Source organism: Meles meles, chromosome 15 (assembly GCF_922984935.1).
Source record: "Meles meles chromosome 15, mMelMel3.1 paternal haplotype, whole genome shotgun sequence".
In the NCBI taxonomy this organism is placed as follows: Eukaryota; Metazoa; Chordata; class Mammalia; order Carnivora; family Mustelidae; genus Meles; species Meles meles.
In genome coordinates this window covers 7,546,159-7,558,673 of record NC_060080.1, presented here as the reverse complement: position 1 = coordinate 7,558,673, position 12,515 = coordinate 7,546,159, and the positions used below count along the sequence as shown (strand labels likewise).

The following is a 12,515-nucleotide window of genomic DNA, read 5'->3' as shown; positions in this document are numbered from 1 at the left end:
CACACACACACCTCTTCCCTGTTAGCCTTGCACATTTGTGAAACGAAGATCTTAGCAAAAGGGTAACTTCCATCTTTGCAAAGTGCCTCCCACGTGGAGAGACACGTCCGTGCAGAAAGCCCGCGCTTTCTGGATTCTCTACCTACATCCAGTATGCTTGCAGCTGCTACTTGATCCAGATGTCTGAAGACGGAGTTCAGCACCTCCCGTAAACGTTTGGTGGAGGACTTCTTGTGAGGCTGAAGGAGCACCGCCTGGAAATTCACCGGAAGTCCGTACCTTCCCAGACAGACAAGATGTGCGTTAAGTTACCCTAGAAGCAAGCGTGGTTCAAATACTCCCGACAAGAAACAGGAAGTTCTAGTAAGAAAAAGGCCTTGGTCAACAGCTTAAAAAAATAAAACTCAGCTGAATGAAATGTCTAGGGTCAGAGGTGAGAGGATTTGGATTTTTCTGGATAGGAACGTCGCTAGTAGAACACGCTCACCAGCCATTTCTGGCTGTTCGTGGCGTGGTGTCTGCTGACAGCAAGGCCGGCTGGACCTGCAGAAGGACACGTGAAGGACGTTGCTTGTAACCACGTGTGCGCTGCTTTCACTGTAAAGCCCATGACCTACTTAGTCCTGTGCCTTCAACGGGCTCTGGGCAAGCTGAACCCCGGGTTCAGAGCCCCAGTGAAGTCCTTCCAGGAGGCAAGTGCTGGAGAAGCTGTCTGGCCCAGCTGATGGCCTTGTCCCTCCTCTGCTCCCTCTTCCCTCCAAAGCTCTGGCATTCGGGGAAAAAGAGCAGAGAGGCTGCCGCCGTCTTACCTGAATGAGCAGCTTCCCTTCACACTGCCTACCCCAGCTGCCAGTGCGCTTCAGAAACCCGCTCCATGCCCCGGACTTCACCGAGACCGTCCTCCCCCCCGCGGGCCATCACTGCTGCCCCCACTTCATCCTCCGAGCTGGTCGGACTACACAGTCACTGCCCCGCTGCTGTGCGAGATGGTCCATCTCCCCTCACGAGGACCCCTGTGCTGAGAGCTCTCCTGCCTATCCCAGCCTGGGAGCTGCTGCAGGGCAGAGGCAAGGGTCTGTTCTGTCCCCGTTCCTGGAGAGCAACAGGCCCTCCCGCAGTGCTTCGTGGATGCTGGCGGAATGCTCCTCGCTCCCCTCACCAAGCCTCCGAGCCCTTGGCCCCTTTCTCAGCCCACTCTTGACTTCAGGGCTTTTCACATCCTTGCCAGACCCTTCCAGATTCCCTGCGAACCGCACCGCGGATCAGTTTAAAGGAACGCCTTCTGTTCTGCTCAGATTGAGCCTTCCAGGAACAGCAGGGTCTGCTCTGCTCATGCTCAGGGCTGCCCCCATGTTGCTCCCTCCTGGATCGCTCAGTAGACGACCCTCCTCCCTGATCACTGAGGCACTTGGTGAGCCCTCACCAGTAGCCTCCATACCGTACCCCCCCACCCGGCTGCAAGGGGCGTCAGCCTTTCTCACCTGCTGCCCCCTTCCCTGTAACGACACCACCTTGCCCTGCTTAAAATAAACTTCCTCGGCTCCCTACGGCTCTCATTCCAAACCAGAGAGTACCCAGTGTCCTGTGTCACCCAATCATCCTTCGGCCACCACTCTAGCTGGTCCCACCGATGGCCTCATGGCCCATTTGCAGGGACACGTAAATCCTTATGCTTCCACTCCCTCCTCCTGCCTCTGACTTCCTCATGGGCTTTGATGGGGTTCCCCCAACGTGCCCTTTCATGTTCCCTCTATGCGACTCTCCCTAAATGAATGCACCCGCCCAGCCACCATTTGGCTTCCCTAACGTTCCCCACCACACCCCTCCCAGGAGCCAGACTGACCAGCGAGCTCCCTGGCCGGCTCCTCCCGCCCGCTGGGCCCATCTCAGCTCTCATCCCGGATGACTGCGGGCCCCATCCCCTCCACCCTGAGGGGGGACTAGCGCTTCCTCGGGGAGGGCTGGGTCCACTCCACTTTGGTTTTACTGAGTCCACGAACAGTCAGCATCGAGTCCTTGTCCAGCTCTGGGCTGAGTGACGGGTGGAGGGCGAGGAGGAAGACAGCACCAAGTGCCAAGTGGGGAGTCGAAGGAACGGGCCAGCGGTGAGCCCCACCGTCTTTGCTCCAAAAAACTTGGTTCCAACATCTGTTTTCGTGGACTATGATCTCTCCACAGAAGAGAATACGGAAAAGCCATTTAAAAGGACCAGGTAGCACCGCACACACGGGTAAGAACTGGAAGCAGGTGAAAAAAGCTACAGCACAGTGAGGGCGAATGATCCCGTCTGGGGGCTGAGAAGAGTCTTGAAACCACGAACCATGATTATCTCTGGGCAGGGGGACTGTGAGGAACTTTCTCCACGGTATATATTTCTAAACTTGAATTTTTTTTTAACAGCGTTCATGTATTACAACTGTATTCAGGAAAAATACAGAAACAGTAAGAAAAAGTTCTACGCTGATAGTCTCGTAAAGAATCATTCCTACGGGGCGCCTGGGTAGCTCAGTGGGTTAAGCCTCTGCTTTCGGCTCAGGTCATGATCTCAGGGTCCTGGGATCGAGCCCCACATGGGGCTCTCTGCTCAGCAGGGAGCTTACTTCCTCCTCTCTCTCTGCCTGCCTCTCTGCCTACTTGTGATCTCTCTCTCTCTGTCAAATAAATAAATAAAATCTTTAAAAAAAAAAAAAAAGAATCATTCCTACAGCTAAGTGTTCAGTGTTAAGTGTCTGCCTTTGATTCAGGTCATGATCTCAGGACGCTGGGATTGAGCCCCGTGTCGGGCTCCCTGCTCAGTAAGGAGCCTGCTTCTCCCTCTGCCTCTGACTGCCACTCCCCCCTGCTTGTGCTGTCTGTCAAATAAATAAAATCTTTTTTAAAAAAAGAATTATTTCCACATATACTTTTAGGGGAAATCGTTTGATCAAGCCTAAGCTACTGAAGACCTCTCCCTCTGCTTCTCGAGCAAACGGGCATCCACACTGTGGGGCCCGAGAACCACTGACTTTGGAGGCAGGCAGGTCAGCGTGGGGCCACAGACGGCTGGACACTGCAGGTTAGCCAGCGGACACCCTGCGACCAGGTCACTCCAGGCCTCGGAGACGGGCAGGAGAGAAGCTGATCTGTGTTTGGACAAAACCACCCCTGGCAGCCACCATACTGGGTTTGGGCAAACCCGTGCCTGGCAGCCACCCGTTTGTTTGAACGAAACCACACTGGCAGCCGTGTGGAGCAGGAACGAGAGGCAGAGAACCAAGTGCGAGCCCGTGGCAACAGCTGGGCCGGCGAGGCCAGAGGCAGGATGGAGGACCCGTCACGGACGCTGGGGGGCCCTGGGAGTGGGGGAAGGGAGCCAGGATGCAGGATCAGGGGCAGCTGAGCCCTCAGGTTTGGGGCCTGGGGACAGGAAGGACGTGAGGCCACTGGCCTGGACGGGGCAGCCAGAGGAAGGGGTTGGGAGGGAAGAGGAGTCAGATGTGCAGGGAAGCTGGTGTCTGGTGAGCGGTAGGACCGGGAGACGCAGGAAGCACAGGCAGGGGAAGGAGAAGCAGGGAACAGGCCTCCGAGTGGGTGGCCGCCGGGCAGGCAGGGGAAGGGGCTGGGAACAGCACTCCGGAGGCTCGGAGGGCCAGGGGAGGCCAAGCAGCAGGGGTGGGAGCTTCTGGAAAAAGGGTGTCCAGCCAGCCGTGCGCCGTGCTACCAAGACCTGCCCCCCGAGCTGAGGACACGGGGCGTCTTCAAAACACAGGAGAAAAGCAGGCTTCGGAAAACATTTCCTGGATGTGAGGGCGATCTGGCTGCGACACCTGTCACCCCACGGACCACCAGGGTTGATTCGGCTGATGTGGCTGGTTAGGCAGGTGTCCCCATCCCCCTTCACCGCTCCACGTGCGTCCCTCCCAAAGCCGCGCCCTCAGTCCAAGGGGCCGACCGTCTCGGTAGGGGAGGACCGCTCTGCGGTCAAGGGTACACGGGCAGCTGCGCTCCCCTGCTAGCACCTCCAAACCAGCTCTCAAAAAATATTTCCCACGTAATTCCATTTTCGTAAAAATTAAGTTAAAAATAGACCCATCTGTAAACTAGGGGAAAGAAGAGCAAAACAAGGACAGAAACTCCTAAAGCGGTTCTCGCCGCACCTGAGCCAGCAGCGCTCGCTCTCGGTGTCAGAGGTGCCGGTCACTCACTCTCTGTGCTTCTCTACAGACGCCTCATTCTCCACAGCGAACCCATTCGCTTTTGTTAAAAACAAGACAAAATTTTTGTCGTCCTTAATTCGCTCTGCTTTAGGTTTTAGTTTTTGGGTGGCCTTGGGCCTCAGAGTCAAGGACGGAGGCGGTGTGGCTTCTCTTCCAGGAGCCGCCAGGCCCCGGCAGGCGCGCAGACCAGCACAGAACCTGCTGGAGCGGGGGGCACGACCCCCGCCCCGGGGCCGGCAGGAAATGGACACGGAGCACAGGACCGCGGGGGACTCGGGAAATCCTACGCATGTCGCCAAGCGCCAGGAGCAGCACGGGGAGAGGGCGGGGGGTGGATGGGTCAGGTGGCAGCCCCAGCGCCCCCCACCCCCGAGCCGGCTGCCCCCCCCCGCCCCGGGCTGGGCGCCCCCTCCACGCACCTGAGCACGGACTCCACAAACACCCTCAGTGCCTTGATGTGGATCCAGGCAATAAAGGCTTCGCTGAAGTTGACTTTGAGCCAGCGCAGCAGCGGGCCCTGCGGAGACAGGACAGCGGGTGACGCCTGGGGCAGCGGCACCGGAGGCCAGGCCAAGGGCGACACGGGTCCCGGCAGAGCGAAGCCTCGCGCGGAGAGACGGCCGGCGGCCAGCAGAAGCAGCGAGTCGGCCGGCCCCGGCCCATGTTCCCGGGGCGCCAGGAGCCCAGCAAGCTCAGCGGGCCGCCACCTGGCACATGCGTGGGGCCACCAGAGACCGGGCTGCGGGAGACCGGGCTGCGGGGGGCCGGGCAGCAGCGGACGGGCTTCCCCCGACACCGGGCCACCAGGGAGCCCACCTCTGACGGACGCATCGCAGCCCCCCGCCCCCAGCCCCGTCCTAGCATCAGCCACCAGCTGCCGCTTCCGGGGGCTCCGCAGAGCCCACCTCACGAGGCCACAAACCCGGTCACCGAGGCTGGCGTGGCTGGTCCTCTAGGGGAGCCCAAGCGCCTGGAGCCAAGGCTCCGAGCCCCCACAGATGTCTCTGTTGCCCACAAAGGTCAAGGGTGGGTCCAGCCAGCGCAGCCAGGGGAGGAGAGCCAAGGCGCCTGACCCTCACCAGCCAGCAGGGCCTGCCCCCATCACCAGCGGCCACCACCTCCAGGCAGGGCAGAGGACCCCTGGCCACCAAGCCGGGGGGCAGGGGCAGCTCCGAAGACGCCCTCCACACGAGGAGGCAGGCAGCGTTCTGGGCTCCTCGATGGAAGCCCCCCAAGCCGCACTGAGGAACAGAAAACGCAAGGCGCCGTTTCCTCCGAAGATGCCTGCGCCGGCGGGACATGCGAGCGGGGGAGCCCCGGGGCTGCAGGGTGCGGCTTACCTCGCCCTCGCCCTCACTCTCTCTCTCTCTGTCCGTCTGCCCCGCCGTGGGCCTATCGGGGTGACCTAGCGGGGTTACCTTAACCTTGTGGTCCGGGAAGGTGGAGGATCCCTTTTTAAGAGCAACACAGGAAGTTTGCTAAAGGCACAGAAATCATTTATTAATCTTTCAGCAAACACGCATCACAACAAACACAAAATCCACACCGCCGGGAAAGCGCGTGGGAACGCCGGCGCCCTCCGGCCTGGCTGGACTGGAGATGGATGGGGCGGCGGGGGAAGGGGGCTCAAATCTTGGGGCCCCTCCCACAGGGACAGAGCCAAATGCCAGCAGCAGGGCGAGCTCCCACATCCCTGCCCCTGCCTGGCCTCGGTCAGGACCACCCCTCCATGGGAAGCCAGGACAGGGGACCACGGAGCACCCCCTGCCCCGTCCAGCCACGGCGGCCCCATGGCTCTCAGGGAGGCTACATGCAGAAAACGAGCCAGGCACGCTGTCGGGACCTACCACCCTTTATCCTCTTTTCTCTGCGGACAGGGAGAAAGTCCTGGAAAATCCCACCCTGTGCTCTCCAAGGGAGCCGAAACCCCAGGACCTAGCCTGTCCCCTCTGGCAGACAAGTACCAAAGACGGCGCGGGATGCCGGTGAGACCCACCTCCCAACAAGCTAAAGGGGAAAGAGGCACCTCGGAAGCCAGGGCAGGGGTGGCCCCGGCTGCCCCCTGCTCAGTGGCCCACAGCCAGAGCCTCGCAAGGAGCTAAATGTTTCCGAGTTCGCGTGTCTCCTCTGGAGCTCCATTCCCCTCGGCCGAGACCCTGGCAGGGCTCCCGGGGCAGCCCGGGCGTGCAGCCTTACACCTGCGAGGAAGCGCCAGCTGGCAACCTGAGCCCCAGACGGCAGGCGACAAGCTCCGGTGTGTCACCGTGCTCCTCAGGGGGTCTGTGCCAGTGCCGAAGTCGGTGCCAAAGGCACGATGTGACCACCCGTCCTGTGGACAGGGCCTCCCACCTGGACGTTCGTCAAATCTGCCACTGTCTGGCCAGCCCCTCCCCCCCCAGAGACACGGGGTAGGGGGCCCGGGGCTAGGACCTAAGCCAGCACGGATGAGGCTAGAGAGAGACCACTGGGCGCTCCTGGGCGATCAGGGTTTGGGGCGAGCTAAGGCCGAGGAGCAAAAGGGAAGGTGAACACCTTCCCTGCCTGGGTGTACGGGGTCTGAGCGCCTCCTCACGGGGACTGCCCCAACCCAAAGCCCGGCAGATCCGGGGTCTGAAACGCGTGCGTTCACTCGGTGTGCACACGCACGTCCACTCACATATGCGTCTGCTTGGGGCGGGTTAAAGCCCCCCACAGGCACCACTATAGGACGAGCTCCTGTCTCGGCCTCAAAGGGGATGGGCCCGTCCAGTGGGGCTTCGAGAAGCCCAGTCTGTGGACGCCCATGCTGTTGCTCACTTCCGAGGGGGCAGCTTGTCTGGAGTCCCTGAAAAGGCCACTGACCAGAGAGGTCAAGCTGGACACGCCGATTCCGCCGGCCCGAAGTCAGAGAACGCCCGGGGGCCAACACAGGGCCACATGGGAGGGACTTGCTGCTCTTCCCCTAAGCCCGTACTCGCAGCTTCATGTTTACTCAACAGCTTTCTTCCAGAACCTGAAGTACATTCCACTCCTTCTTCCCCCCTCCCTACACGGGAGGCCGAATTGGAAGTTTCTGAGAACAGTACCCAGTGGGGATGGCGGGGAGAGGGGCCCTGAAGGCATTCCGCCAGGGGGACCCCCGAAACCACCCGGCTTAGGTCTCTCCACAGCAGGAGGATGCCCCGTGTGGAATGAGCCCCTCACACAGAGCAGCTGAGTGACTTTCCCAAGGCGACTCTGTCACATTCCCAAACTCAAAGCCTGGTTTGTTCCCCCACGAGCTCAGCGGCGCTTGCACGAGGAAGGTTTCTGCGAGGCTCTCGTCAGACACCTCAAGGAGAAGCCCCCACTCTTTGCTGAAAGCATCGGGGGACTAAATCCAGGGGCTGACGACAGGGGGTGTCCCATCACGCATGAAAACCACACTGAGGAGGCCAGCAAGGAGACTAAGGGGACAGGCCTGCCGGCGCTTGGCACAGGGACCCCTGCCTGGATCCCTGCCTGCCCTGCCCCAGTCTCGGGGCACAGGAAGGTGAGGGGGGGTTCTCCTCCTGGGGGAAACGCTCCATGACCTCCCAGAGCCTCAGTTTCTCAGGGGCGCGGTAGAGGTCGGAGTCCCTTCGCAGAGGAGCAGGGCCAGGACTCAGGAGCTCTCCCAAGGAAGGCGCCCAGCGTCCTAGCTCAGAGCTCAGGTGTCCCCTGGGTGCCCCGCCCTGGCAGCCCCAGGGGACACACGTCCCAGGCCGCGTGCCCCCAAGGGAGGTGGACGCTCTAGAAAGATGCCCGCCTGCCCATGTAGTCTACTCACATACTGTTGCTTCTTATCAGACAGCAACCTGCTCATCTCTTCCCTTTCCCTTTTAATTTCTTTCTCATCATAGTAAAATTCACGGACAGTGAACCTTAAAACAAGCAAATGAGAGGCTTTCACCAGGAAGCTTCCGGACGGAGCGGAGAGACCCCTCCAGTGGAGACAGCCCAAACCCAGAGAAGCCCACCGAGGCCAGCCCTTACTTGTTCTCTTTGGCTTTGGTTTTGAAATCCTCGATCACTTTTCGAAACAGGGTCACCGTGAAGAGGCCGCCCTCATTGTCCTCGGCAATCAGTCTGATGGAGAGAAGCATCTGGTCACTGGACACCTTACCACAGTCGAGGTCGGAGCTGGGCCAGGAGTGGCCTGTTCCCTCTCCCGGGGGAGGTGGGTCCCCGACAAGGGGCGGCTGGCTTGCGGGCAGGCAGGGCCCCCCCAACCCCACCCCGGCAGCCAAGGCAGGAACCAGACGCCCGCTTACGACTTCCTGACTCCCGGCCGGGGGCGGGGGCTGCACACCTGCTGATGATGATCCCACCCACTCCCGCCCACTCCACACCCCCTGAAGCCTTGGGGGTCTCTGGGTGATCTAAACGCAGGCCCTCGAGGGGAGGGACGGGCAGGGGACTAGCTGCAGAGACCCCCAGTTTGGCTCCAGTGTGTGACATGCTGAGCGATGGAGCTCTTTCCGGGTCTCAGTCCCCTGTGTGTGCGTGTTGGGGGGGACGTGCCCAGGCTCTGACGCGCTGCGCTCAGCACGAAGCAGGACAGACAGACTCCAGTCGGTGGCAAGTGTCCCACCATGTCCACCTCACATTCAGTGTCCCCATGTTCCAATCAGCCAGCCTCCGAGGCACGCCTCAACACAGGGCCACAGTGGGCACCGTCCCAAACACAGGGGTCACTGCAGCCAGCGGTCAGCACCATTGAGCCAGCCCTGTCGGCCACAAGACCCAAAGGAAGCCCTTCACCAAGTCTGGGCAGGTCTCACAGGCATGCTGGCCAGGTCACCTGTCCTGTCTCTGGGCCACCCCAGGCTCCAGAGACTTTTCCAGAATCCCCTCTGCAGACCCTCCGGTGCTTCCTGACAATGCAGGGCCAGGGGTTCCAGTCTGAGCAGCCAAATCACCTACTGAGGTAGCCGGAGGGGTCCCCCAGCTCGTGGCCACAGAAAGCCAGAGTCGCAGAGCACTGGCGGCCTCTGCCGAGCTGGCGGGCCTCAAAGACCAGCCCACCCGTCTGGCTGTCTGCCCTCCTCCGCCTCTCCCTGCGGACGCCTCTGGCTTCCCCTCGTGACCTCAGCCTATGGCTGTCTTGTTCCCTACCCCTCAGTGTAGCTCCTGATCGCCGTCTCCTGTGAGCTGTGACCCCGGGAGAGCCACCCCGACCGGAGGGGGCCTCAGAGCGGAGAGGGACGTGGGCAGAGCTGTCCTCACCCTACGCTGTGCGCCCAGAAAGCAGGTGAATTGGCGCGGCTGGCCAAGACTCACTGCCAAATCTTTTTAAATTACAAACTACTTCAGACATACGAAAAGGTAGAGAGAGGGGCCCTGGGTGGCTGTTGGTTAAGCGTCTGCCTTGGGCTCAGGTCATGATCTCCGGGTCCTGGGATGGAGCCCCGCTTCCAGCTCCCGGCTCAGCGGGAGTCTGCTTCTTCCCCTCTGCCTCTCCCCCTGCTCATGCACGCGCTCTCTCTGCCTCAAATGAATAAATAAAATCGTTTATTTTAAAGAAGGCGTAAAGAATAACAAATACTACATAGAGGCTGGCCCCAGTTAAGACTTAACACAACTCTCACGTGGCAGAAGCCCCAAGCCTCACCCTAGCTGCATGTCACTCCCTGCTCCGAGGTCACCACTGCGCTGAGTCCGGCGTTTCCAATCCCCCGAAAACCCCCTGGATTCTCCTGTGCACCTGCACGTGCCCAGATCACGTATGGTTTAGTTCCGTCCATTTCCAGGCCTTGAGTAACTGGCTTCACGCTGGGTGTGCTTCTAAGCCACTGGCCTGTCCTGCTCCACCCAGGACGGTGAGACCCACACGCCTGCTGTCCCGGCAGCCCCCTGCTGGGCTGGTTTCCCCACGTGCGTGGTTGTCACAGTTTGAATACATTCCTGTATCTCTTCTCCGGCCACTTTCCCAGCTCTCACCGGCCACTCCTGCTCTGACTCCAGCAGGCCAGACGCTGCTCAAACTGTCCCCACCCCACCCCACCCCCGTGACCATCACAGATCAGGGCCAGGACCCTGCTTGACCCTCACACTGGGGGGAAGCATTGACCTGAGCTGAGAACACAGAGCAGATTGCAGTGAGGGGGATCTTTACCAGCAGGCAGCCGGAGGGGGCTTCCTGGAAGAAGGGGCAGGGAAGCAGCATTCTGAAAGATACAGGAGTGTGGCACGTGGCTGGGGGTATGGCTGCAGAGAACTCCAGGCTAAGGGACTCTGATAAGCTCAGGCAGGGAGGGCTGAGGGTCCCTGTACCCTCACAGCATACTTGGTGCCTAGGTGCCGAGGTGGGGTTTCACTCACTTGGTCGACCGAGGGACCACCATGTCCGAGAGGGATTCATAGGTTTTTTGCCACTGTGCATAGCTTGGTCTGCAAGAACACGGATCATTCAGTGATTTCTGCAGAAAGGCTGGGGGTGTTCGAGTGTTTAGGACACTGTGCACCCCTTTCCCCAAGGGACTGAGATGAGCAGGCCTGGGCCAGAGAGCCCCAAACACCCCAAGGCCCTGCCATGGGGACCCCCTCCACAGCCTGGTCCTGGACCCAGCCTCCCCACAAGGGCGCCAGATGCCACAGACGGCCCAGGTGAAGGGTTCAGCTAGATATGTGGAAGCTTTCCCATCCTGACCCCGTGTGGCCTCGGAGAAGCCAACTGACCTCTCTGGCTTCTGGACAAGGGGGTCACAGGCGCCCCCGCCCCCCTCCCCGGTTTATTGTGAGCAAAATGGGCTCCTGCCTAAGGTTCTTGGCACACGGAAGCTGCTCACTGCTTTACCCTGTGGACACTCACCCTGCTCCCATTCCTGCCTCCGGGGCCCTGGCCATGGAGGGCCCCCCCTTTCTCTCCATTGGGCAGGGCCGGTTTCCTTCCGGGATCACCAACATGGGCTGAGGCCCCCCAGTACCCCCCTTCCCAGGCCACTTACTTGGGGACAATGACCAGAAGTGTGACGAGATACTCAGAACCCAACACGAAGTCTTCTTTGCTCACGATATCGCTCAGTGTCCGGGTGGAGAGGTTTCCCCTGAACCCGCGTGGGACAAAGAGGGTGGGATGAGCAGAAAGGCAGAGGGAGGCCGTGTGGGCCCGGGCTTCTGGGACACAGGGACCCCCACACATCCTCAACACACCAGCCCTGGGTCAGGAGGGCAGGGAGGAAACATGAAAGCTCAGAGGTCCCCCGGAGTGGCGGGTCCCTGGGCTGAGTGAGCCCCTTGATCCCCCAGCTGAGGGTGGCCAGAGCTGCCGGGGCTGGCAGGGCCAGAGGCCCCGTCTCGAGTCCCCCGAGGGGCGGCGGAACCCAACACCACCATCACCCGCGCCGCCCCTGGGGCTGCGGGCAGGGGACCGAGGGTGGCAGGGGACCGCGGGTGGCAGGCAGCTTGAGTTACGTCAGTGTCAACACTTGGGCTGTCCTGAGCTGAGACGGGCCCGGAGAGAGCTCCGTGTCACTTTTCACACCTCCCAGGTCCAGCTGCCAGGGGACATCACCTGCCATTGCTTGCTTCATGCCCAGCAGAACCCGGTCTCCATCGAGATCATGGTATTTTTAGCGCATGGTTCAAGGGTACTGTAGCAGCAAGTAGGCCAAGGACGGCTACGGACACTGGAGCCTGGGCATCCTGGCCGTGTCAGCTCACGTATTAGGACCCGATACTTCCCTGGCCCACGGCTCTCAAGCACTCGGCCAAGGCCAATGTCTAGGGAACACGCCACCTCCAGCCTCACCTCTCCCACCTGTGCCTTCACGGCTAAGTCCCTTAGGACCCTCTCCAAAGGCACAGGGCACATGCCCCTACCACGCCCCCGTTCTGCTGCCAGGTCTGCTCTGTCTCACGGACGCCTGCACTCTGACCGAGCACAGAGCTGATTCTCCGCAGACACTTGTTGGGCAAGTCACTGTGAGCTCCCCCAGGGCAGAAATCCCATTTTCTTCTGCTTTGGGATCTTTAGGGGCTAGCACGAAGCCTGAGAGGATAGCGGGTGCTTACTACACAGTTGTGGGAAGAAGAACAGCTTCACCCCCTGCCCCTCCAAGTGCTCTCGACAGATCAGCGCGGCGGTGAATCAGCTGAATGACGAGGCTGGGCCAGAGGTCTGCTCAAGTCCCAAACGATTCTCAAGGAGTCCACAAATCGGTGATGGGACAAGTAGATGGCCCAGCAGGCAGGTGGTCAATGCCGTGACGGCTCTAAGCCAAGGTCACCATTTAGGGTACTCTCTGCCATTGGCGCGCTGCCCGTCTCCCATCTCACGCCTTCGCAGGGCCAAGGACGAGGCGAAACTCAGGGGATGCC

General features: G+C 60.6%; 1 protein-coding gene across 8 annotated transcripts in view; it reads right to left on the bottom strand.

Moving 5' to 3' along the window:
* ATP6V1C2 (ATPase H+ transporting V1 subunit C2) overlaps positions 1–12,515 on the bottom strand; it is a 53,290-nt gene that overhangs the window by 878 nt on the left and 39,897 nt on the right. For 4 of the 8 annotated variants that reach the window (XR_006815052.1, XR_006815053.1, XR_006815054.1 and 1 more), the window contains 6 exons: positions 11,144–11,242; positions 10,518–10,586; positions 8,190–8,282; positions 7,984–8,077; positions 4,616–5,674; positions 232–279 (listed from right to left, as the gene is read on the bottom strand). Coding sequence is in view for 4 of the 8 variants with exons in the window: in XM_045979002.1 (XP_045834958.1) it covers positions 147–279; positions 4,616–4,713; positions 5,537–5,674; positions 7,984–8,077; positions 8,190–8,282; positions 10,518–10,586; positions 11,144–11,242 (724 nt within the window). In the remaining 4 variants the exon portion in view is untranslated. Of the gene's footprint in view, positions 1–146; positions 280–4,615; positions 5,675–7,983; positions 8,078–8,189; positions 8,283–10,517; positions 10,587–11,143; positions 11,243–12,515 lie in introns of those variants that run through there. The other 4 variants (XM_045979002.1, XM_045979003.1, XM_045979005.1 and 1 more) reach the window with 2 other exon arrangements.